Source organism: Vidua macroura, chromosome 1, assembly GCF_024509145.1.
Source record: "Vidua macroura isolate BioBank_ID:100142 chromosome 1, ASM2450914v1, whole genome shotgun sequence".
NCBI classification, from domain to species: Eukaryota; Metazoa; Chordata; class Aves; order Passeriformes; family Viduidae; genus Vidua; species Vidua macroura.
In genome coordinates, this window is record NC_071571.1 from 28963128 (window position 1) to 28981010 (window position 17883).

At 38.0% G+C, this 17883-nt stretch overlaps 1 protein-coding gene across 2 annotated transcripts in view; it reads right to left on the minus strand.

Moving 5' to 3' along the window:
* The window catches only part of AGMO (alkylglycerol monooxygenase), a 192748-nt gene extending 175437 nt beyond the window's left edge, over window positions 1-17311 (minus strand). For both annotated transcript variants that reach the window (XR_008439860.1, XM_053993888.1), the window contains exons 1-2: window positions 17162-17311; window positions 10586-10716 (exon numbers count right to left, since the gene is read on the minus strand). Coding sequence is in view for 1 of the 2 variants with exons in the window: in XM_053993888.1 (XP_053849863.1) it covers window positions 10586-10716; window positions 17162-17290 (260 nt within the window). In the remaining variant the exon portion in view is untranslated. The remainder of the gene's footprint in view (window positions 1-10585; window positions 10717-17161) is intronic.
* Window positions 17312-17883: the final 572 nt, after the last annotated feature.

Consider the following 17883-nt stretch of genomic DNA (forward strand, 5'->3'; position numbering starts at 1 on the left):
AACAGGTCAGATGGGAGCTGATATTATTCAAACACAAAGAAATGGGCATTTCTTAACATCTTTTCAATGACCAGGAAATTTAAAACACCTCTTGCAACATACAGTATCAGTTATTATTAGGTACTGTTTTCTTACTTTATTCTTCTGCTTTTATTAACATATAATGCCTTTGCAGTACATCCAAAGATATGTGACCTGGAACATTTCCTCCATTTTTGATCAGCTTTCAGTATTTCACCCTTGAGTCCTTTTTTTTTTTTCCTCCACAGGCTGAGGCCAAGGTGTAAACCTTGAGCTAACCCTGCAATACATTTTTCATCTATGCAATTTTCTCTACATTCTTTCCTTCATGCTTGAATCTTAACTCTACAGCACATAACGTTAGCTGATTACTGTAATTAATTTAGAGTAATCCATCATATTTACTAGACAGTGCTGGAGAAAGAAGAGTTGCTTAACTATTTTTTTTAAATTTACAGCGTGCTAGGAAAGACCAGAGCTTGCATTCAATTACAATTCCTAAAGTTCACTTGGAGTTTTAAAGGTTTATAGTCCCCCTTTTTTTCCCCTCAAGTTCCTTTTTCACTTCTTGAAAATACTAGGAGAACTTAAGAAAACTTTATTTCCTCATTTAAACGTTGTAACCATAAATGTAATAGAAGTGGATAGGTAAGGCTTTTGTCATCTAGTCCAATCCTCTGCATAAAGAATAATAAATTCTAAAACAGACAGCCTGTATAGAAAACTTTATTATATACATTACATAGATTTATCTTCTTGGGTTTTGAACATCACTGCTGAAAATTTTCTTATTATGTGCAAAGCACACTTAGGCAACTGTTATGACCTTGAGAGTTCTTGTCTCCTTGTTTCTAAAGATAGTACGTACTTTAATTAATGGCAATAATATTTATTTTTAATAAACCATTTCCCCCTTCCACTGGGTCAGATTATCACTTTCTCTAATTAAAAAACTCCAAGAAGGAAATTCTGGGAGATGAACTCTCCATGTGGAAATGAAGATCTACTTATTCTAGATCCCTATGGGATAATGAAGGAGGGAAAAAGTGGAAGAAATTCAATTGGAAGAAAAGGCAGCTGCCCATTTCCAAAGAATACAAGTTCCTGTTGTGCTTCCTCCAGCCATAGAGCCTGAAACCACACCTTTAGGAAACTCCTTCCATGGTGTCCAGGACAGTCACCAAAAATGAAAAGGGTCAGAGACAGGACCTGTTCTCTCTTTTCCAAGCATGGAGGAAGATCTGTGTACCAAAACTGAATAGTCCAAGGAAACTGCCTCAGCTCTCACCACTATTGCAGTCACCACCTCACATCACACTGGGAACTGACCTGGTGCCCCTGAGCTAAAAACACAACCCTACAGCTGGACCTACAAAAGATGTGCTCTCAAGGGCTGTAACAGACTTGCATCCTTGGAGGTCAAGCACAGAGGGAACCATGTTAAGACACCCTGGTCACAAGGTTATATTATCATTAAAAATAGTGAGATCTTACTACTACAGTTTCCCTGGGTTAAATAAATTCTGTTTTCCTAGCCTGATTCAAACTATATAAATGTAAGGTTTCAAAATGCTGAACAAAGGCAGTTTCTCAGTAATTCGAAGTTATTCAGACCATTTATGTAACAGCAGGATACATGAATAATTAAATGCTCTGTAAGGTTTTATTTCAGAATGGAAATCATAAGGATTTCCATTCCCAAGGATACTCATAGAGCTTTCTTTTCCAGATAAAACACTGGCTCCAGCCACAATTGAAATAAACATTTTGATAACATGATTTCAGTAAAGAGAAGGGGGAAGGAGGTAGAGGAGCCTTGTGAAAAGATTCATTTGTAAAACAAAGCAAGTCTGCTGCAACTGAAATCCCCTTTTATTTCCTGTACAGGTGCCAGGTCTTGAACAGACACCCAATTTATTACCTTGTCAGCTGACTTATTAGGGTTGACACAAATCGAGCTGAAATATGCCTGACACACTGCAGTCAAGGCTTTTTTCACGCTTTACCACAAAGCCAAACTTCCCACAAGGTGGAAGGAAAGGGAGAGGGAGTTGTGGGAGTTCTATTCCCTGTTTTCTATCATCAAGATGAATATATCTCCTCTCCCATTCTTAATATGCAAAACCCAAGGCTAAAGAATAATTCACCAAAATGATACAGCTGGGAAATTATTATCAGGCTCTGGAAAACCCTTGATTACAGGAAATAGCACCTACATTTTGAGAAAATGCTCCCACCAGACACAAAAGCTGAATCAAAGCCTCTCCTCTTCCTCAGTATGGCTTTCTTCTCCAGCATTTTAGCCTAAACAATAGAAACCTCCAGGTTTCCTCAAGGACAAAGGAAAATATCAAATTCAAATTGAAGTAAAAGGAAAGTGACTCAGGTATCCCTACTAGTTGTATTTTACACATTATTGCACAATATTTTGCCTGACAGAGCTGCCCTTTTATTCACCAAACCTATTCCTGTTGCACTTCACTTTTTATTCTCTAATTTATGACATTAATATTAATTTACAGTAGTGGCTGGCATAAAACGTGAAACAAGAGGTGTTGGAAGAAAAATAGCAACAGTGCTCACTTTTTTATTAAGTTCTAGTCTTGCTACATAATTCAAGTCACTTGTTTATCTTTGCTCATAAATATGCAATTTTTCAGTTGTATCAGTTAAAAATACAACAGAGATATTTTCATGAGAAGTTCCACTGCTTTCGGTGATATAATCCACATTAGTAACTCATTATGCCCTAAATTTATGAAAGGTCTTCAGATACTTTTAACTACATGTTATCTTTAAAAGACTAAAAAGCCTAGTTTAAAACCCTCAGTACAACTGAGCTTCTGGCACTGTAGCTTATTCCTCTTTTATGAGAATGAAAGTTGTATTTTTTTATACCTATTTATACCTGCCCAGCACTGGGGGCAGTAAATTATATTCCAGTATCTTCAGGATACACCAAACTGGAATATTCTGCAACGTCATCTCCTACAAGGCAATGCTCCTGATTTTTCAATATTTGTGCAAGTATCACCATGTGTCTTTAATACAAATGCTTGAATAGGACCTTTTTCCAGTTGAGGGTCTGATTTTGATCTGTCCTACTTGGTTGTTCCACTGAAATGAGCAAATTTGCATTATAGTTTAAGTTGAGTTGGGAACAAGCCTGTAATATTCTCAAAGGTCACATATAAACAAGCAATGAGAAAAGGGTACTCTATTCAATTCAGATTGTTCTAGGTAGATTCAGAAAAACCAAAGGAACTGGTAAGAGTTCCTATGGTCTATAAAAATACAGTGAAATAACTTCAGTGAAACATCACAGCACATCAAATGATTAAATAAGGAAAAATATTTACATGAGATTTTATGTTGAACTCCTTTGGTCATACTTTCTGAATGTTTTAAATAGTTTGTTTTTGTCCACGATACACAGTGGTGAAAGTCTATTCTTTTCAGATCTGTAACACTGGTTTACAGAATCATTAAGAGACACTTTCCCCAATTTTCCTAACTTATAAGTGTTGACCCAAGAAATGACTGGCCAGCTCTAAAAATGCTACCACTGTGCTCCATCTAGTGGAGTCCTGATTTAAGATTAATTCATTGTTTAGCAGAGATGTCCTTCAGTCAGAAGGGTACTCTATGCAGAAGCAATTTCTTCAAGTTTTTTTCAAAGTGTGTGAAAATGACACAATTTAGCTTATCAAAAATACAAAAAAAAAAAAAAAATGGAATAAAAAAATCTGCACAACATTTAATGGATTTGAGAAACCAGTAAATTTTGTGACCTACAGACACCACTGAGCTTATTACCATATTTTCAATAAGTTGTAAAAGTTGTACTGTAAATTCAGTTACAGTACCTTCACAGAAGAGCACAAGTATATTTGAAAATGTACCCTGACAGCTTCTCTTTGCTTCTCAAGACATGGCAAGTGTAAAGCTGGGCTCTGACATTAGGAAAGGGCAATCACCAAGCCACATACTGGCCCCACTGTACAGAAAAAGACCATGATACAATATTAAGGATGTAGAAAAATATGCATTCCATGTAAGAGGTTACAACCTAAAAGAGTAACTGGATCCCTAATAGGTTTGTGTGAAATACAGCAATCTGCAGAACATTATGGAACATAGAGACTACCAGTTGTTTCAGTCAATTAATTTGAGAACATCCAAGCTCTCCCAAATCCTTCCTTGTAATGCAAGGTAGCCTATAAGTCATTTAATTAGTAACTCCAGAGATTCAAATTCTGGCTCAGATCTTTCCTTAGTCATCACTAAAAAGTAGCTCTGTCTCACTGATATTCCTGTGTTCTGCCAGCAGCAATGCCCACATGTGCTCTCCAGCCTGCTTCAAACAAATGGAACCAGAGTACCAAAATTCTACAATTTAAACCTCTGAAGATAAGGCTGCTGATATGCCTGGGAAGGGTGCAGATGGTAAAAGGGGATTAGGGAGGTAGTGATGAGCATGAGAGAGCAGGCAGGAAGCACTAGCATCTTTACTGGGCACAGCTGGATTTGGATTTACTGGAAGACATGGCATGATTTATGCCAAAATTATAAACTGTGTTAAAGTGATACAGTTAGAACACAAGATAATCAATCCACACAGGAGTAACTAATTTACTAACTAAGTCCCAATTGGTTCATCAATGCAGACCAGATTAAAAAAAAAAAAAAAAAAACAAATAAAAACCCACAATCTAGTTAGATTAAACAAAAACCATTCAGGTAAGACAGTCACTGCCATGAGTTTAAATGAACTGATTTTGAAAATCCCCTTCCAGAGTCAGGCTTATGTGCTGAAAATCCTATCAGATCCTGGTGCACAGCATTACTCCCTTACTGAAATTGTTTATCTTACTCTGACTACTTTACCTACAGAAGATTAGTGAGTTAATTCAAAACCTGTTCCTTTTGACAGAGCTGTGAGGGCTGTGACCTTTGACAAAATGTGGGAACAATCAACAGTGTATATGGGAGGAGGGTGCTCTTGTGAAATATGTAACTACCTAGTGCTACTTGGGAGTCAGAGGAATAGGTAGGTGAGTAGATTCTGTCTTTTCAGGCCTTTTACTTATTAAAAATTATATTTTTTGACACATCTATTGATAATGCCTTAAACTGCCATACCTAGCTGCTGCAGGCATGATTGTGACTGCAGGTTCTGTAGAGACTGAACCTAAAGCCTGACAGCTCTTGGCTGCCCCTTTTCCATTCCCAGACAACTTCCTTGTCTCTCTGTCTAAAGCAAATACCATTTTGCTCAGAGAGTGAACTAAAATAACTCCTCCTGGGATCAGATGAGCACCAGTACCAACACAAGAGAAAGAGAGGACTACATAAGTGAGTACAAGAAAGGCAGAAGTGCAGTAGCCAGAAGTTCAGTTGGTTTAAAGGCATGGCATGGCACAGCAGCTTCACTTCCCATTTAACCAGGTTAAGTGACTACCTTTCCAGTTTGGCCCCATCTGCTCATCACTGCCCTAAGTGTGGTGGTTACCAGCCCTCAGACCGGCCACCATAATTGCATGCATAGCTGCTCCCTGACCTGGCTCTGTCAAAATGAATGCAGCTGAGCTTAAACACCTCTTTTATAGTTCTTGGGAGGCTTTTGTTTCTGCTTTTAGTGAGATCGCTTTGTCAGGACCAGGTTAGGGAGCAATTAAATGTGCAGTTAAGTTGGCAGATCTAAGGGGGCAGCTGGACCAGAAGCAACACATCTGACCATGCTCTAAACAAACATCTGCCCAAAGTCTTAGTCAAACAGATGTGAAGAAAAAATGTACTTAATAAGTCTTGAAGTAAAAAAATAATTTACAAGAAACTGCATATATCAAATTTTCTTCTAAGAAATGCAATCAGTAATTTATGAGATTATAATTTTCTATAGTCACATACAATGTATCTAACAGATACCTCAGGAAACCAGCACATACTTCAAATGGTTAAATCCATGCAGGCAACTTTTTTCTCTTCTGTCAAGACACTCCTAGCTCCACAAGGTTGTGAATAACTTGCACCAACTTGAAGCGAGTGTATTCTAATCAGCACTGCATTTTGTTACTCTTAAAAACTGAAAACCTTTGGTTTCAGATTGCAATTTTATATATGTTACAGAGCAGATAACTCAGTAACACTACAAAAGCATTGAGTGTTTCTTGTCCTATAACCCTGGCTGCTCTTTTCCAATCCATTTCTTGTTCTAGCACAAGATTGTGCACAGAGATAGTAAGAATTGATGCAGGTTAATGTGATGGGGAGGTACTGAACCTGCTTCCCAAGCCACTCCACCACAACACAAACGCTGATGCTGGCCAAAGAGGGTTGAAGGCACAGAGGGAGGAATGAGCAACGAGAAGTATCAGTCAATCAAAGGTGCTTCATTTGGGAGCACTGATGGTCTAAAATGTACATGAAACTGCCTCTTCAATCCAGTTTCTGAAAAAAAACATTCTTTAAAATCCAGATGATGTACAGAACTGAATACACTGGTCTACAGCAGAAACAGGATTTGTACTCCTTTGATTTAATTACTGCTGATGTGTAGATATCTTAAGATACTTACTAGCATGAGCTAATGAAAACGCATTTACTCATTCTGTTCTCATGTTCAACAATTCAGAGAACTCCAACTTCCTCTGATTCAAAAATCAAGGTAAATAATGTATACAGATTGTAATACTCTCTTTAGAAACTGAGAAGTTCACTGCAGACTTGACTGACCAAACTGTGTCAGACATTATAAACATATGGACTCATACATTGCACAACTGTGCTGCAGAGCAGAACACTAAAAATTGGCAATTGAGCACGACCATAAAGAACAAATACTTTCCCAACTAGTTTGAAAACATACCTACCTCAGTTATCCCCCAAACAGTTTTTGATTTGATTTATGTTCTGCTGCTTTTAAAAGAAGAAATGGGTCAATATGAAATAATGCACATACTTGTAAAATGGATATTCATACCCAAAATAAACTTTCTCTTGGGAGAATATTTTTAAAGCAGCATTTAAAGTCTCTTGGCAACGGTTAGCTAGAAAAGTTATTTAGTTATTTATTTAGAATAAAAGTTCTCAGAATTTTTTTACTAACATTTAGGATCCTGGGAGTAAACATAGTACTACAAGTTTCTCCCAGATTAATTTTCATTCCATACAACATTTAGTATTTATACATGCAGAGGAATGCATAGGATGTATTAATGCAGAGAAAATTATACTTAAGAAATGTATGGGCTACTTTACAAGAGATGATATATGTATGCACAAACCATTCAACTTACTGCATGCTGTTGAGTCTAATAAGCCTGAAAACAACTGCCTTGTCTGATTAGACTTTTCCTCTTGCATCTACATTTTTAACACTTGGCATACAAGTATCAACAATTTATGACTTGCACTTTCTCAACAGAAAGTTGAAGTATGAAACACTAAATAAATACCGTTTGCCCTCAAGACATGCAATAGTTCTGTTATACAGACTGTGAAATGGAAAAAATACTTAGAGGCCGACTATGGTTAGTGACTCCTAATTTTTTTTATTAAATGTAAAGACCTCTTTGCAATGACACATTGGAAGCTTCATTTTAACTAATAGACTGAAGCCACCATTTTAGACCCAACCACAGATTTTTAAGGAAGTGGCAAACCATTGCTGCTAGTTGAGAAAATGAAAATTAGTCCCTGGGAGAGGATACAATCAATGGTGTGTTAATCTAACCTTCAGCTGTTAATGATTTGCACTACTATTTCCCCTGATGCTGTGGGTTCTGCTAAAATATTGTTTTAGCAGTTTCTGTCAACTTTCCCTACCTTTTTTCTTCCTGAAAGGGACAGACTGAAGTGAAAATCTTCGCAACAGATTTTTGCCTGTGCTATTCCCCCCCCTTTTTTGGTCTGACCCAGTTCTTTCACACCATGGAAGCACAAGACAGAAGGGTAAAGCCTTCTTTTTTCTTCAGTTAGAGCCTTTGTAGCAAGGCTGTAATTCACAACTCCTCTTACTTATAAAAGAGGTGTAACACTAAGCAGTCACCATTAGAAGTGCAATATTAACATGAGATTAAATAATTTAGGAAGTCTGTATTTTCCCTGTTTCTTTCACATTCAGCCAAAAAGATAAAGTGTTACAGGACTCTTCTTTGGAAAGAACTGCTGAGGAGGGTCTGGTATTTCCAGTCATGAGAGCTGCACAAGCAACCTGGAAGAGACTTCTTGCGCTGGTGTAACAATAAATAGGTGTGCTGATCTTGGAGATTTGCCTGACCCTGCAAACTTTTGAGTCCTTAAGGTTCATTTGGTTCACTCAATTGTAACAATCTTGCAAAAGAAAACTGCATAGCCCGCAAGCCAAATTCTGCAGCAAAGAACTGAGTGCCAAAATAATAAAAGTACTCAGCACCTTGCAAAGCTGCATTCCACACACACAACACTAGTTTTCTTAGCAAGCATTTCTTCCAGGAATGAGTGTATCTCAATTGTTTCAGTATTAAAATAAAGCCAAAAGGACTTGCAAAACCATTCAAACTTATTTTACATGTATCTCAGGCCCTTTGTTTAACTTAATCAGTTCTGAATATTTCAGATGAATAAAGATAAATATTCAGCATAGTATGCCTGTCAAGTTTAAAAAATTTGGATTAAGTTGAAGAAGTGGCATTTGATCTATTTCAATATTGGCTTCATGCAGACTACAGTAACCCATTATCAGGGTTGTGTGTTGCTGCACACGAATCTCATTTTTTGATAAATATTTAAATAAATCATAAAACATATTGAAAGGTTTAATGTTGCTCCATCAAGATCATGCTCACAATTCATTAAAAATTATTTGAATATAGGTATACTAGCTGTAAAAATAACTTCATGAAATTCTCAACTTAGACATAACTTTGTTTGAAGACATATCTTTATGACTGAGTATTTCTCATATTGAAAGCTCATTACTCTCATTTTCAGATATTTGAAGAGTTTTGGAGCATGTCTTTCAAAGGTTTCATCAGGTGTATTTACTACTGATAATTAACACAATCTATCAGAAATTGTACCTAATGGACCTTGTAAAATATTGTATTGATTAGAAAGCTTAAAAAATCAACCAAATGGCAAATGATCAACAGATTACAAAGAAGGTGATTTACACATTTCACAAAATGAGTTCTACTAGCCAGAAGGGATCATCTTTTGTTGTTGTTGCTATGCACTGTTAATGTATTTGATCAAGAATCTGGATTGAAAGAAAAGATTCCTAGTAAAATTTGCAGACATAAACCAGAGACCTCTAGGTAACAAAGACAATTTTTCATGGATTCAGGCTACTTCAGAGGACCAAATGTACAATCCATGTATTTCTATGTGGCCAAATATAAGAACATACTGCCTATGAATGAGGAATGTAAGCCAGAGAATCCAAGAAAGTATTCAGGGATGAAAGATGGCTCAAAGGATCTGGGATATATAAAGGGAGGAACAACAAGTAGAAATAGAGAACAAATGACTTCATTATTTGGCACCGATGTAGTAATTTCTGAAATATGGAGTGCACTTGAGACATCAACACTAAGAAGGCTGAAAAACTGCAGAGGATTCTGAAAAAAAGCTGGGGGAATAACTGAAAGGCTTGCAAATACACCATATAGTAAAACTCAAATAATAAAAACTTTTCTTCCTTTAATGAAGAGATTATATACAATTTGACGTTTACCTGCAAATTCATACATGAGGAATAGAAATGTAATCCCATTCAAAAAGAAAATATGCAATAAAATCTATCATCTGGAAGTTCATGTCATGCAAAGGCATATCTAAAACATAATATTACTTACAAATAACTAAAATTTCTGGAAAACACTTAGAGCAATTTATATAAAGAATTTGCTGGATTTTTTCACTGGGATTCACAGTTAATCCACAGTGGCTATTTCCTTAAAATACAATTCTGCTCACCAAACTAATTCAGGTAAATCTTATGGCCTTTAAATTGGAGAGTGAATTATATGATCATGTTTGCAATAATTATCTCAGTGATTAAAATCCATTGAAGTCAAGGATAAGATAATGACTGTGTTCAAAGCACTTTGGATCACATGCATATTCACAATTCTATTGATCTGGTTATATGCACCCAGCTTTATTTTTAAAGGTTAACAAAAACAATAGACTTGGTATGTTGATTTTATTTTGTTATCTTTCTGTATTTTAATGAAAAAATAAAAACCCAGATTTTAAAATCTAGTCTAATATAAGATATAGTAAAGTCAGGTGAAGTCCCAGAAATAGCAAAAGGTGATGGCAAGGTCCAATATAGATTAATATAATTGATGATAAATTGGTATTGTGGAGCTGGAAAACACCCTGTAAGAATCATATTTAGCCTTACAGGTTAGAAAGATTTTATACATGTCACTAAAATTTAATTGCATAAAGAAAGGTCCAGATGCCTTGTTTAATAATTTTGGATTAGCAGTAACAACTTCAATACATAATTATATTTTATTCCTTCTTAGTGATTAAAACCCAAGCAATCTCAAGACTGTATTCATATACTCACTCTGGTAGTCGGGACAGGATACCTAAGGAAAGAGAACTTATGCCATCATTGATCCGACCCGGCAGCTTACGCTTCTGAATCCAGCTGACAGCAAACTCCAGCCCAATGAAAGTAATGAAGAATGGGATACTCTAAAATAGTTTGAAAAAAAAAAGACATAACAAAATAAAATTAGATACACTTTTCCTAACAGCACTTTATGCTGTGAGATGCTTCTCAGATTGGCTGTCACTTCAGTAGCTACTCCTGTAATAGAGCTCATAACATGGACCTTGAAAATCAGAACAACCAAGGCTACCATTTAATCCACAACACCAGCATAAATCTATTGCAGTAACCTCCTCCCACAGTGTTTTCTTTTGTATATTCTGCACATAAATTCAAACATTATCAGAACAAAACATAAAAGTCTTTCCAAACTAATATTTCTCATATTTAAGTAAATCAGTAAGAGCACTAATATTTGTGGAGACTCCTTCAACCACAAAGTAGAACAGAATCTGGTTTGGGTTTGATAGCGTATGAAGTTTTTTGACTGTTTTCAGCCACTGAATTTGGTATCCAATATTATTATCTGAAAGATATAGTAAAGTGAGTTTCTTTCTACTTGGCATTTCTATTGCCATGCTTTTCACTGCAGACAACAACAGTTCTTCTGTATGCGCTTTCATCAGTGAACCTAGTAACTATGCAGCCCGTGCCAACTTGGGCCATACTCTGTTCTCTTCCCAGACCAAGTGACAATTATACAATGTTCCCCTCTTTCTTTGCATTATACTGACTGCAAAATAGTTTTCTGCCTTTCTGCAGAAAAGTCTAATGATGAGCAAGACTGAAACTTTCTCACTCACAACATTGCTTTAGTCTGGGATTCAATTCTCACTGTCCATCTTCTCTCCCCAATCAACTGGCAAGCTGAAAATGCACAGCAATAACACTCATTAGTGAAAGATGTAACTGGTGAGGACTGTCAGACCTGTTCTCAATTTTTTATCTTCTCAGTCAACAAGAAAAAGGCTTGAGTAACAGTAAGTCGTAGAGTGGTTTTTTTTGTTGTTGTTGTTGTTTTTTTTTTTTTTACTAACACTGGAGTCCTAAGAGTTCTGGCACTTCACGTGTGGAAGGAATGAGGCAGTGACAATATTTTAGCCATCGCCACCAAAATCTAGAAGGCCTGTGGCAAGGAAAATGGGAAGGAGTTATCAGATCTCTGTGCAAGCAAATGTTCCTTCAACAGCCTCCCCTGATCTGAAGAAAACTTTTAGGTGACCTTTGAGACACCTGCTTTAGACAACTGCTTTTTGGTTATATTAAGGCATAAAATTCCCACCATGTTTTGCAGGGCAAGAGAAATGCAAGACAGTTCTGCACCACTCTGGGAGGCACCACACTGCCATACTTGCCCTGGAAGTTTGCGGCTACTTCTCCTCCCTTCAAATGGCCTGCAAACACCTACAGCTTCACTGCCTGGAACCCTCCCAACTGCACTGCTGTAGAACAGCGGCTGCTCCTGTGCATACAACATTTTAATAGAAGCATGTTGTCTCTGCAAATACCATTGCATTTTGGAGGGCGCTCATTTTTGTCGCCAAGTGAGATAAGATCTGGGAATTCCAACTAGGCTGGGACACTAAAGAGACTAAGATGGATACAGAACAGATTGCTCAGTCCAAGAAGAATTGGATGATTCAAACCATGCAAACAGCAAGAGATTTATAACGTCTGGAAAATGTGAAAGTTCATAACTTCAGCAGCATAGGGTTAGGTTACAATAACAGATGGACAGAGCTTAATATCATCATGACACCTTTCAGTTTAGGTGCCTAGCTTATACTCTGTAACAGCATTTTAGGCATCTAAAAGCCTGTTTCTGATAGGCACCAACTGATGATATAAAAAACTAGAAAGAAAGGGAAGACCCATAAAGGCCATAAAGCCTAAACAGCACCCAAGAAAACCAATGTGGCAAATCTTTCAATATTTGGAATAAGTAAAAAATAATAAAATAATAAAATATATTATAAAAGAGAATAATAAAAGAAAAAGGAAACCCTAAAACCTTCCATTTGGAACCAATGAAACATACTAGGAAAAAATAAATACTCCTTGTTTTACTCTCTATATCTATTTAATTTCTAAGTAGGTAAGACTTTTAATGTACTTTTCCTAACTGATATAATCTAATAATAGATTCCTAACTTAGCAAACAAAGGTTGATGACCACAGCTGTACACTCCAGCAGAGAAAAGAGAAGTTTAATACAAATGCACTTTAATACACTTTATGACAATATTAAGAGGCAGTTCTAGCACAGACTACAAGGAGTTTTAAGGTATGGAACAGCAGAAGCTGCAGAGCAAATTGAATGGGCTTAGAACAGAGAAAGTGAAGCGCTTTATTCATGAAATAAAAACAGTTAATAGGAAATGTACAATGTCTGTATTCCGTGTGATGATTCATTTTACCTAGCAACCTCTGAAAGAGCTGAAATACTTGACTTTATATTAATGTACACTATTATAATTTCTGTCTCATTGATTTCATTAAACATTTTCATCCCACTGTGCAGCTGTGAAACAGCCAAGCAGCTGGCACCACTTTTTGACTCACAAAAGGGGAGTGTCATAGCAAGGAGGATAAAGAAACATTCAGACATCCTTAACCTCCTGCTCATCAAGGAGATCATAAAAGAAAAGATATATGGCATACCCCTTACTATCTTTCTCACATACCTTCATTAAGCTTGATCCAAAGTAGATCAATGGGATAAAATGCATCTAGGCTAGGATGTATTATTTATGATATAACTATGACAGCTACTGTCATGGAGAATGAAAAGGCATTCCCTGACCCAAACTGCCCACAGCATAAGGATGAGATGTAATGCAACAGAAGAAGAATGCAAATAATTCAGGAAAAAAGGAGACAGTAAGAGAGAAAATAGTCTCACTAGCCTAACCACTACTTCTCTTTTTTCCTGTTTTTCTTTTTTTTTTAAGTTAAAAGGACAATGAAGACATTTAGGGAACCCATTGAGGATGGCTATCTCTACAACTGTTTTCAAGGGTTTTCTCTAAAAACAAAATGGCACAAAGTTAAGAAATAGCCACTGTTGACATCACAGGTCAGTGACATAAGATAGATCCTTTTGATATCTTCTGGTCCATAAATGCTTTATTCTCTGTTTCCAGTTTTTTTTCTCTTCACCCAACAGCAGAAATACTCCATGGAGATTTGCATTAGCTTGTGGTTTAGCTGAATAACTGACCGATAACATGAAAGTCTTACTCTGAGTACTGTGTAAGAGGGTTCCATTTTAAGTAACCAACTCCACAGAATGCAAAGGACCAATTAAAATCAGTTTCCACATTATACTGTTGCAAAGAATAATATTCTAGGTTGAAATTCAGCATATACTCATAATTTTACTGCAATTCTTGAAACAATTTTTGTTTCCTTAAAGTCCCAGACCTTTATAACATGAGAATCCCAACTTTCAAGTAAAACTAAATATGAAGGTTCTGTGCCTCATTATTTAGAAGCAAACCCTGAAATGTGTATTGAGTTTAAATGTGAACTTATTCTTTAGGCTCTCAAGAGAGTAAATTGAAAAGGAAAAGAGTGATTATTGAAGTTTTCATTTTGGAGTTCTCAGCAGAAGGACTGTCTCTTCAGAAGTCTGACGCATGTAAGTCTTTACAGAGCAGAAGTGATAATTTCAGACTATAGCAAGGTACAGAGCAAATTTATGGTTCATGAAAACTATGTTTGGCAAACAAGAAGAATCATTCCACCTGCCCATCTCTAGACTGTGAGAGAATTAAAAAAAAAAAAAAAAAAAAAAAAACCACACCACCAAAAACCAACCAACAAAGCCTGCAGAGCCTAATCTTACACCCATAGAAAAGAGGATGCTCTTAAAATGAATGTGCAAGCATCAGTACATCCTGTCCGGGACAAAGAAAATTGACATACTTCCCAGAAATACAGAAAAATTAAGGGATTTGAACTCTACATGACAAAAAAATCTTATAATAAATTCTATGATGATTATCCAAGATTCACACCCCTTTTCCCAGAATTCTGGAGATTTGTTGAAAGGGTGACTTTTCCCTGGGCATTGCTACAGAGCTTTGCTGCTTGTCACTGGTAGCAGCTGATCAGCTTATGTCATAAACAGGACTTGAGGCCTCTACATACAGCTCTGCCATCATACAGAGCAACAGTGCAAGGACCATTGCTTCTGAAAATGGAAGCAATGTAACCAGGAACAGAAAGTACAGGGCACAAGTTAAGCTAACTATTCTGTTCTCAGAACCAGAGCTGCTTCACCCCCTGCTGTCATTTCCTACCCAGATGTAACAGCACAGGTGACTCTAACTCAAAGGGGCCACTCCTGTGAAGTGTCTGTATTTTGTAAGCCAACTATCTCAATTTTGCAGATTGCTAAACCCACGAATATTTGGGTGAATTTGGAGATTCTGCCACCTGCCATGTTGAAAGGTGCCTATCCCCACAGCTGTAGCCATGTCATCTAATGTCCTAGAAATACTTTCATCCATCTGATACCCAAGAGATCATAGATCTGAGATGCAAATTCCACTACAGTGTCTCAGAAAAAAAAAAAAAAAGAAAAAAAATCCCACACCATTTAGAGACACTAATGTAATTAGTAGTTTGTTCCACACACACATCAACATTATTGTATTTTAGAGTGAATTATTTGAGCTGAGGCCCTCATTTGTTACCAGGTCTACATTAGAATTTTTTTTGTTCTGTGTTGAATTGAGTTCAGATATCCACTTACCCACTTCTGTGTCTGTACTAACTAAAGGAGTTAGCACACCAATGGATATACTGCTTGTGTAATTGCTCCCTAAACAGTCAAGAATAGCAGCTGGGGAGGGACTGTAGATAGCTGTCATCTGCCCATAAACAAGGCCAGAAGAGGATGGATGAACTCTGCCTAAGTTCAGACCAAAGCCAAAGAGTTAAAATAGTTATGCCACAAAAATATTTTTATATGCTCACCGAGACAAGCATCAAAAGATCTGTTCTAGCAACAAATGCACTGTCAGGAGGGAAATCTAGCACAGACAACCTAAGACAGGAATTGAAGAAAAGTATAACAGTAATGGGAAACCTTTTTTTAATGCTGTTTTGTTTTGGTTTTCTTGTGAGAAATATTCCTTTACAAGCTTATGACAACATTGCTCTACAACAGCAGAAGCCTGCAGGCACTTTCATAATGCAAAGTATTAACAAACCTTTCACAGACTTACAACTGTGTGTCTAGTAAAAGAAATTCCAGCTTTGGCTAACGTCTGACCTGAATATTGCATATGGGAGAAGAAAGCCCAAGGATGTTAAGATATGTTGCAGACAAGAAAGTGAATAATATTTCATTGGAAATGTGGGAATAGTAAAAGGGACCGAGACAGCAGGAAGAACAGGAGGGAGAGATTGGCTGACTAGGCAAAACCACCGATCTTCCTTAATCATGGTGCTATAGCTTAGTTGCAAAACACCTCTGAGGACAGCAGTCCATTGACCAGACACTGCACACACAGGTTGGGCTTGCAGCAGCTTTCTGCTCACCTTACATAAAAGGGTTTACCTTTGCTGATAACATCCCTCAGTGAGGGACTGCTGCATACTACAACTCCCAGAAAGCTGCTGACGGCGCTGTACTGCTCTGCACAGCACACAACACCCACACTGCAGCCTGCCAGCAGCTGCTGCACAGCAGTCCAAGGCATACCTGGCAGAGGAGCTAGTCACAACTATCAAAACCCATGTAAAAAGTGCAGCTCTTTATTGAAGCTGGGCTGAATTTACTTTGATAAGGACAAAATAGTGTTTTATGTGCTGTCTCTGTGAACAGCTGACATCGATCTGGGTTCAGAAGGAGCTGACAATCAAGATACAAGCAATAGGTAGGACAAAAGGGGCAAAGGTATCTTCTTGGAAGTGAATTAACTGGCAGGGTGGGACAGAAGGATACGCTGCTGCCTGCTGACAAGGGAGTTCTCACCCACGACCTCTGTACTCTTGCCTTGGATATTTAGGACACAGCACTGCCCCAACACAAATATTTGTTCTAAATTCTCTTAAACAATCTTTATTTTTTATTTTAATTAGAAACCTTTTATTTTTCTGTCTTTGAGCTTGACTTAAGGGCAAGAGAGACCTGACTTTTTGCTTGCTTTAAGAACCATAAGAGCCAAACACAGTATCATACTTGTTTCCTCAGTTCAGCTTGCTGTCACTGTTCATCTTATCCGTGCTGCTGGATATAACGTTAGCGCCAAGCCTCAGATATCTGGGTGCTTCTCTGAAAACTCCAGCTCTTGGTACAGGAGAAATCATCATTTAAATACATGAAAACAGAGGGCACAGTTACACTGGCAGCTTACAGGCAGAAAGCCCATGAGAGAAATACGGTTTTATCATAACTTAGGTGCCCTTTCGCGGACATGGTTTCTGTGAGCCGCCCGTGGCTTTTGAAAACAGGCGCAGGTGGGCGAAGGGAAGAGCGAGGGATGCAGCCAGGATGGGAAAGGAGGGGACTCTCACCTTCTCTACGTAGTCGGGCACCTCCTCCACCGTGCGGAAGGAGCTCTCTCCGGGCGCCACCGCGTAGAAGAGAGCGCGGAGCTGCTGGCCCGGCGCGGTGTCCCGCGGGCCGCCCGCCCCAGCGCCCATGGCCAGGCCGCGCTGCGCCCGCTCCGCTCCCCGGGACTGCGCGCACCGCCCGCCCCCCGCGCCGCCCCGCCGCGGCCTCGCCTCGTTACCCCGTGGGCCCGAGCGCTTAAGGGCTTCCTTGGACAAAGCTTCCCAGTTCTGGTTCCCCGGCATCGTGTTGTTTTGGAGGTTTGCATATGTTTGGGGGCTCTTTTTTTTTTTTTTTTTTTGTATGTGTCATCACTGCCTGGCCCACTTCTGGAAGCTGGGAGAAAGCTCTCGCACACCCCAGCTCCCTTCTCACCCTCAAGTCACCCTTTCTCAATTTTACACAGATTTCCACATAAAAACAGAAATTGTTTGGAGTTCCATAAAAATAAAATGTTGAGGGTTTTGAGAAACAAGCCAAGGTGTGCCCATTGGCTCCTGTTCAGCTGTATGGACTAGTCCAGCATTCTTCCCATTGAAAGCTTTTTTTATTAGGGCTTATCATAGCTCCGTTTTGTATAGCTTCAATTAACATCACTGCATTGAAGGTAGCCTTTGGGAGCCATCTCTTATGCTTTCAATTATGAAGGAATGAAAACTAAGGAAACAGAAAGTGAAAAGAGATA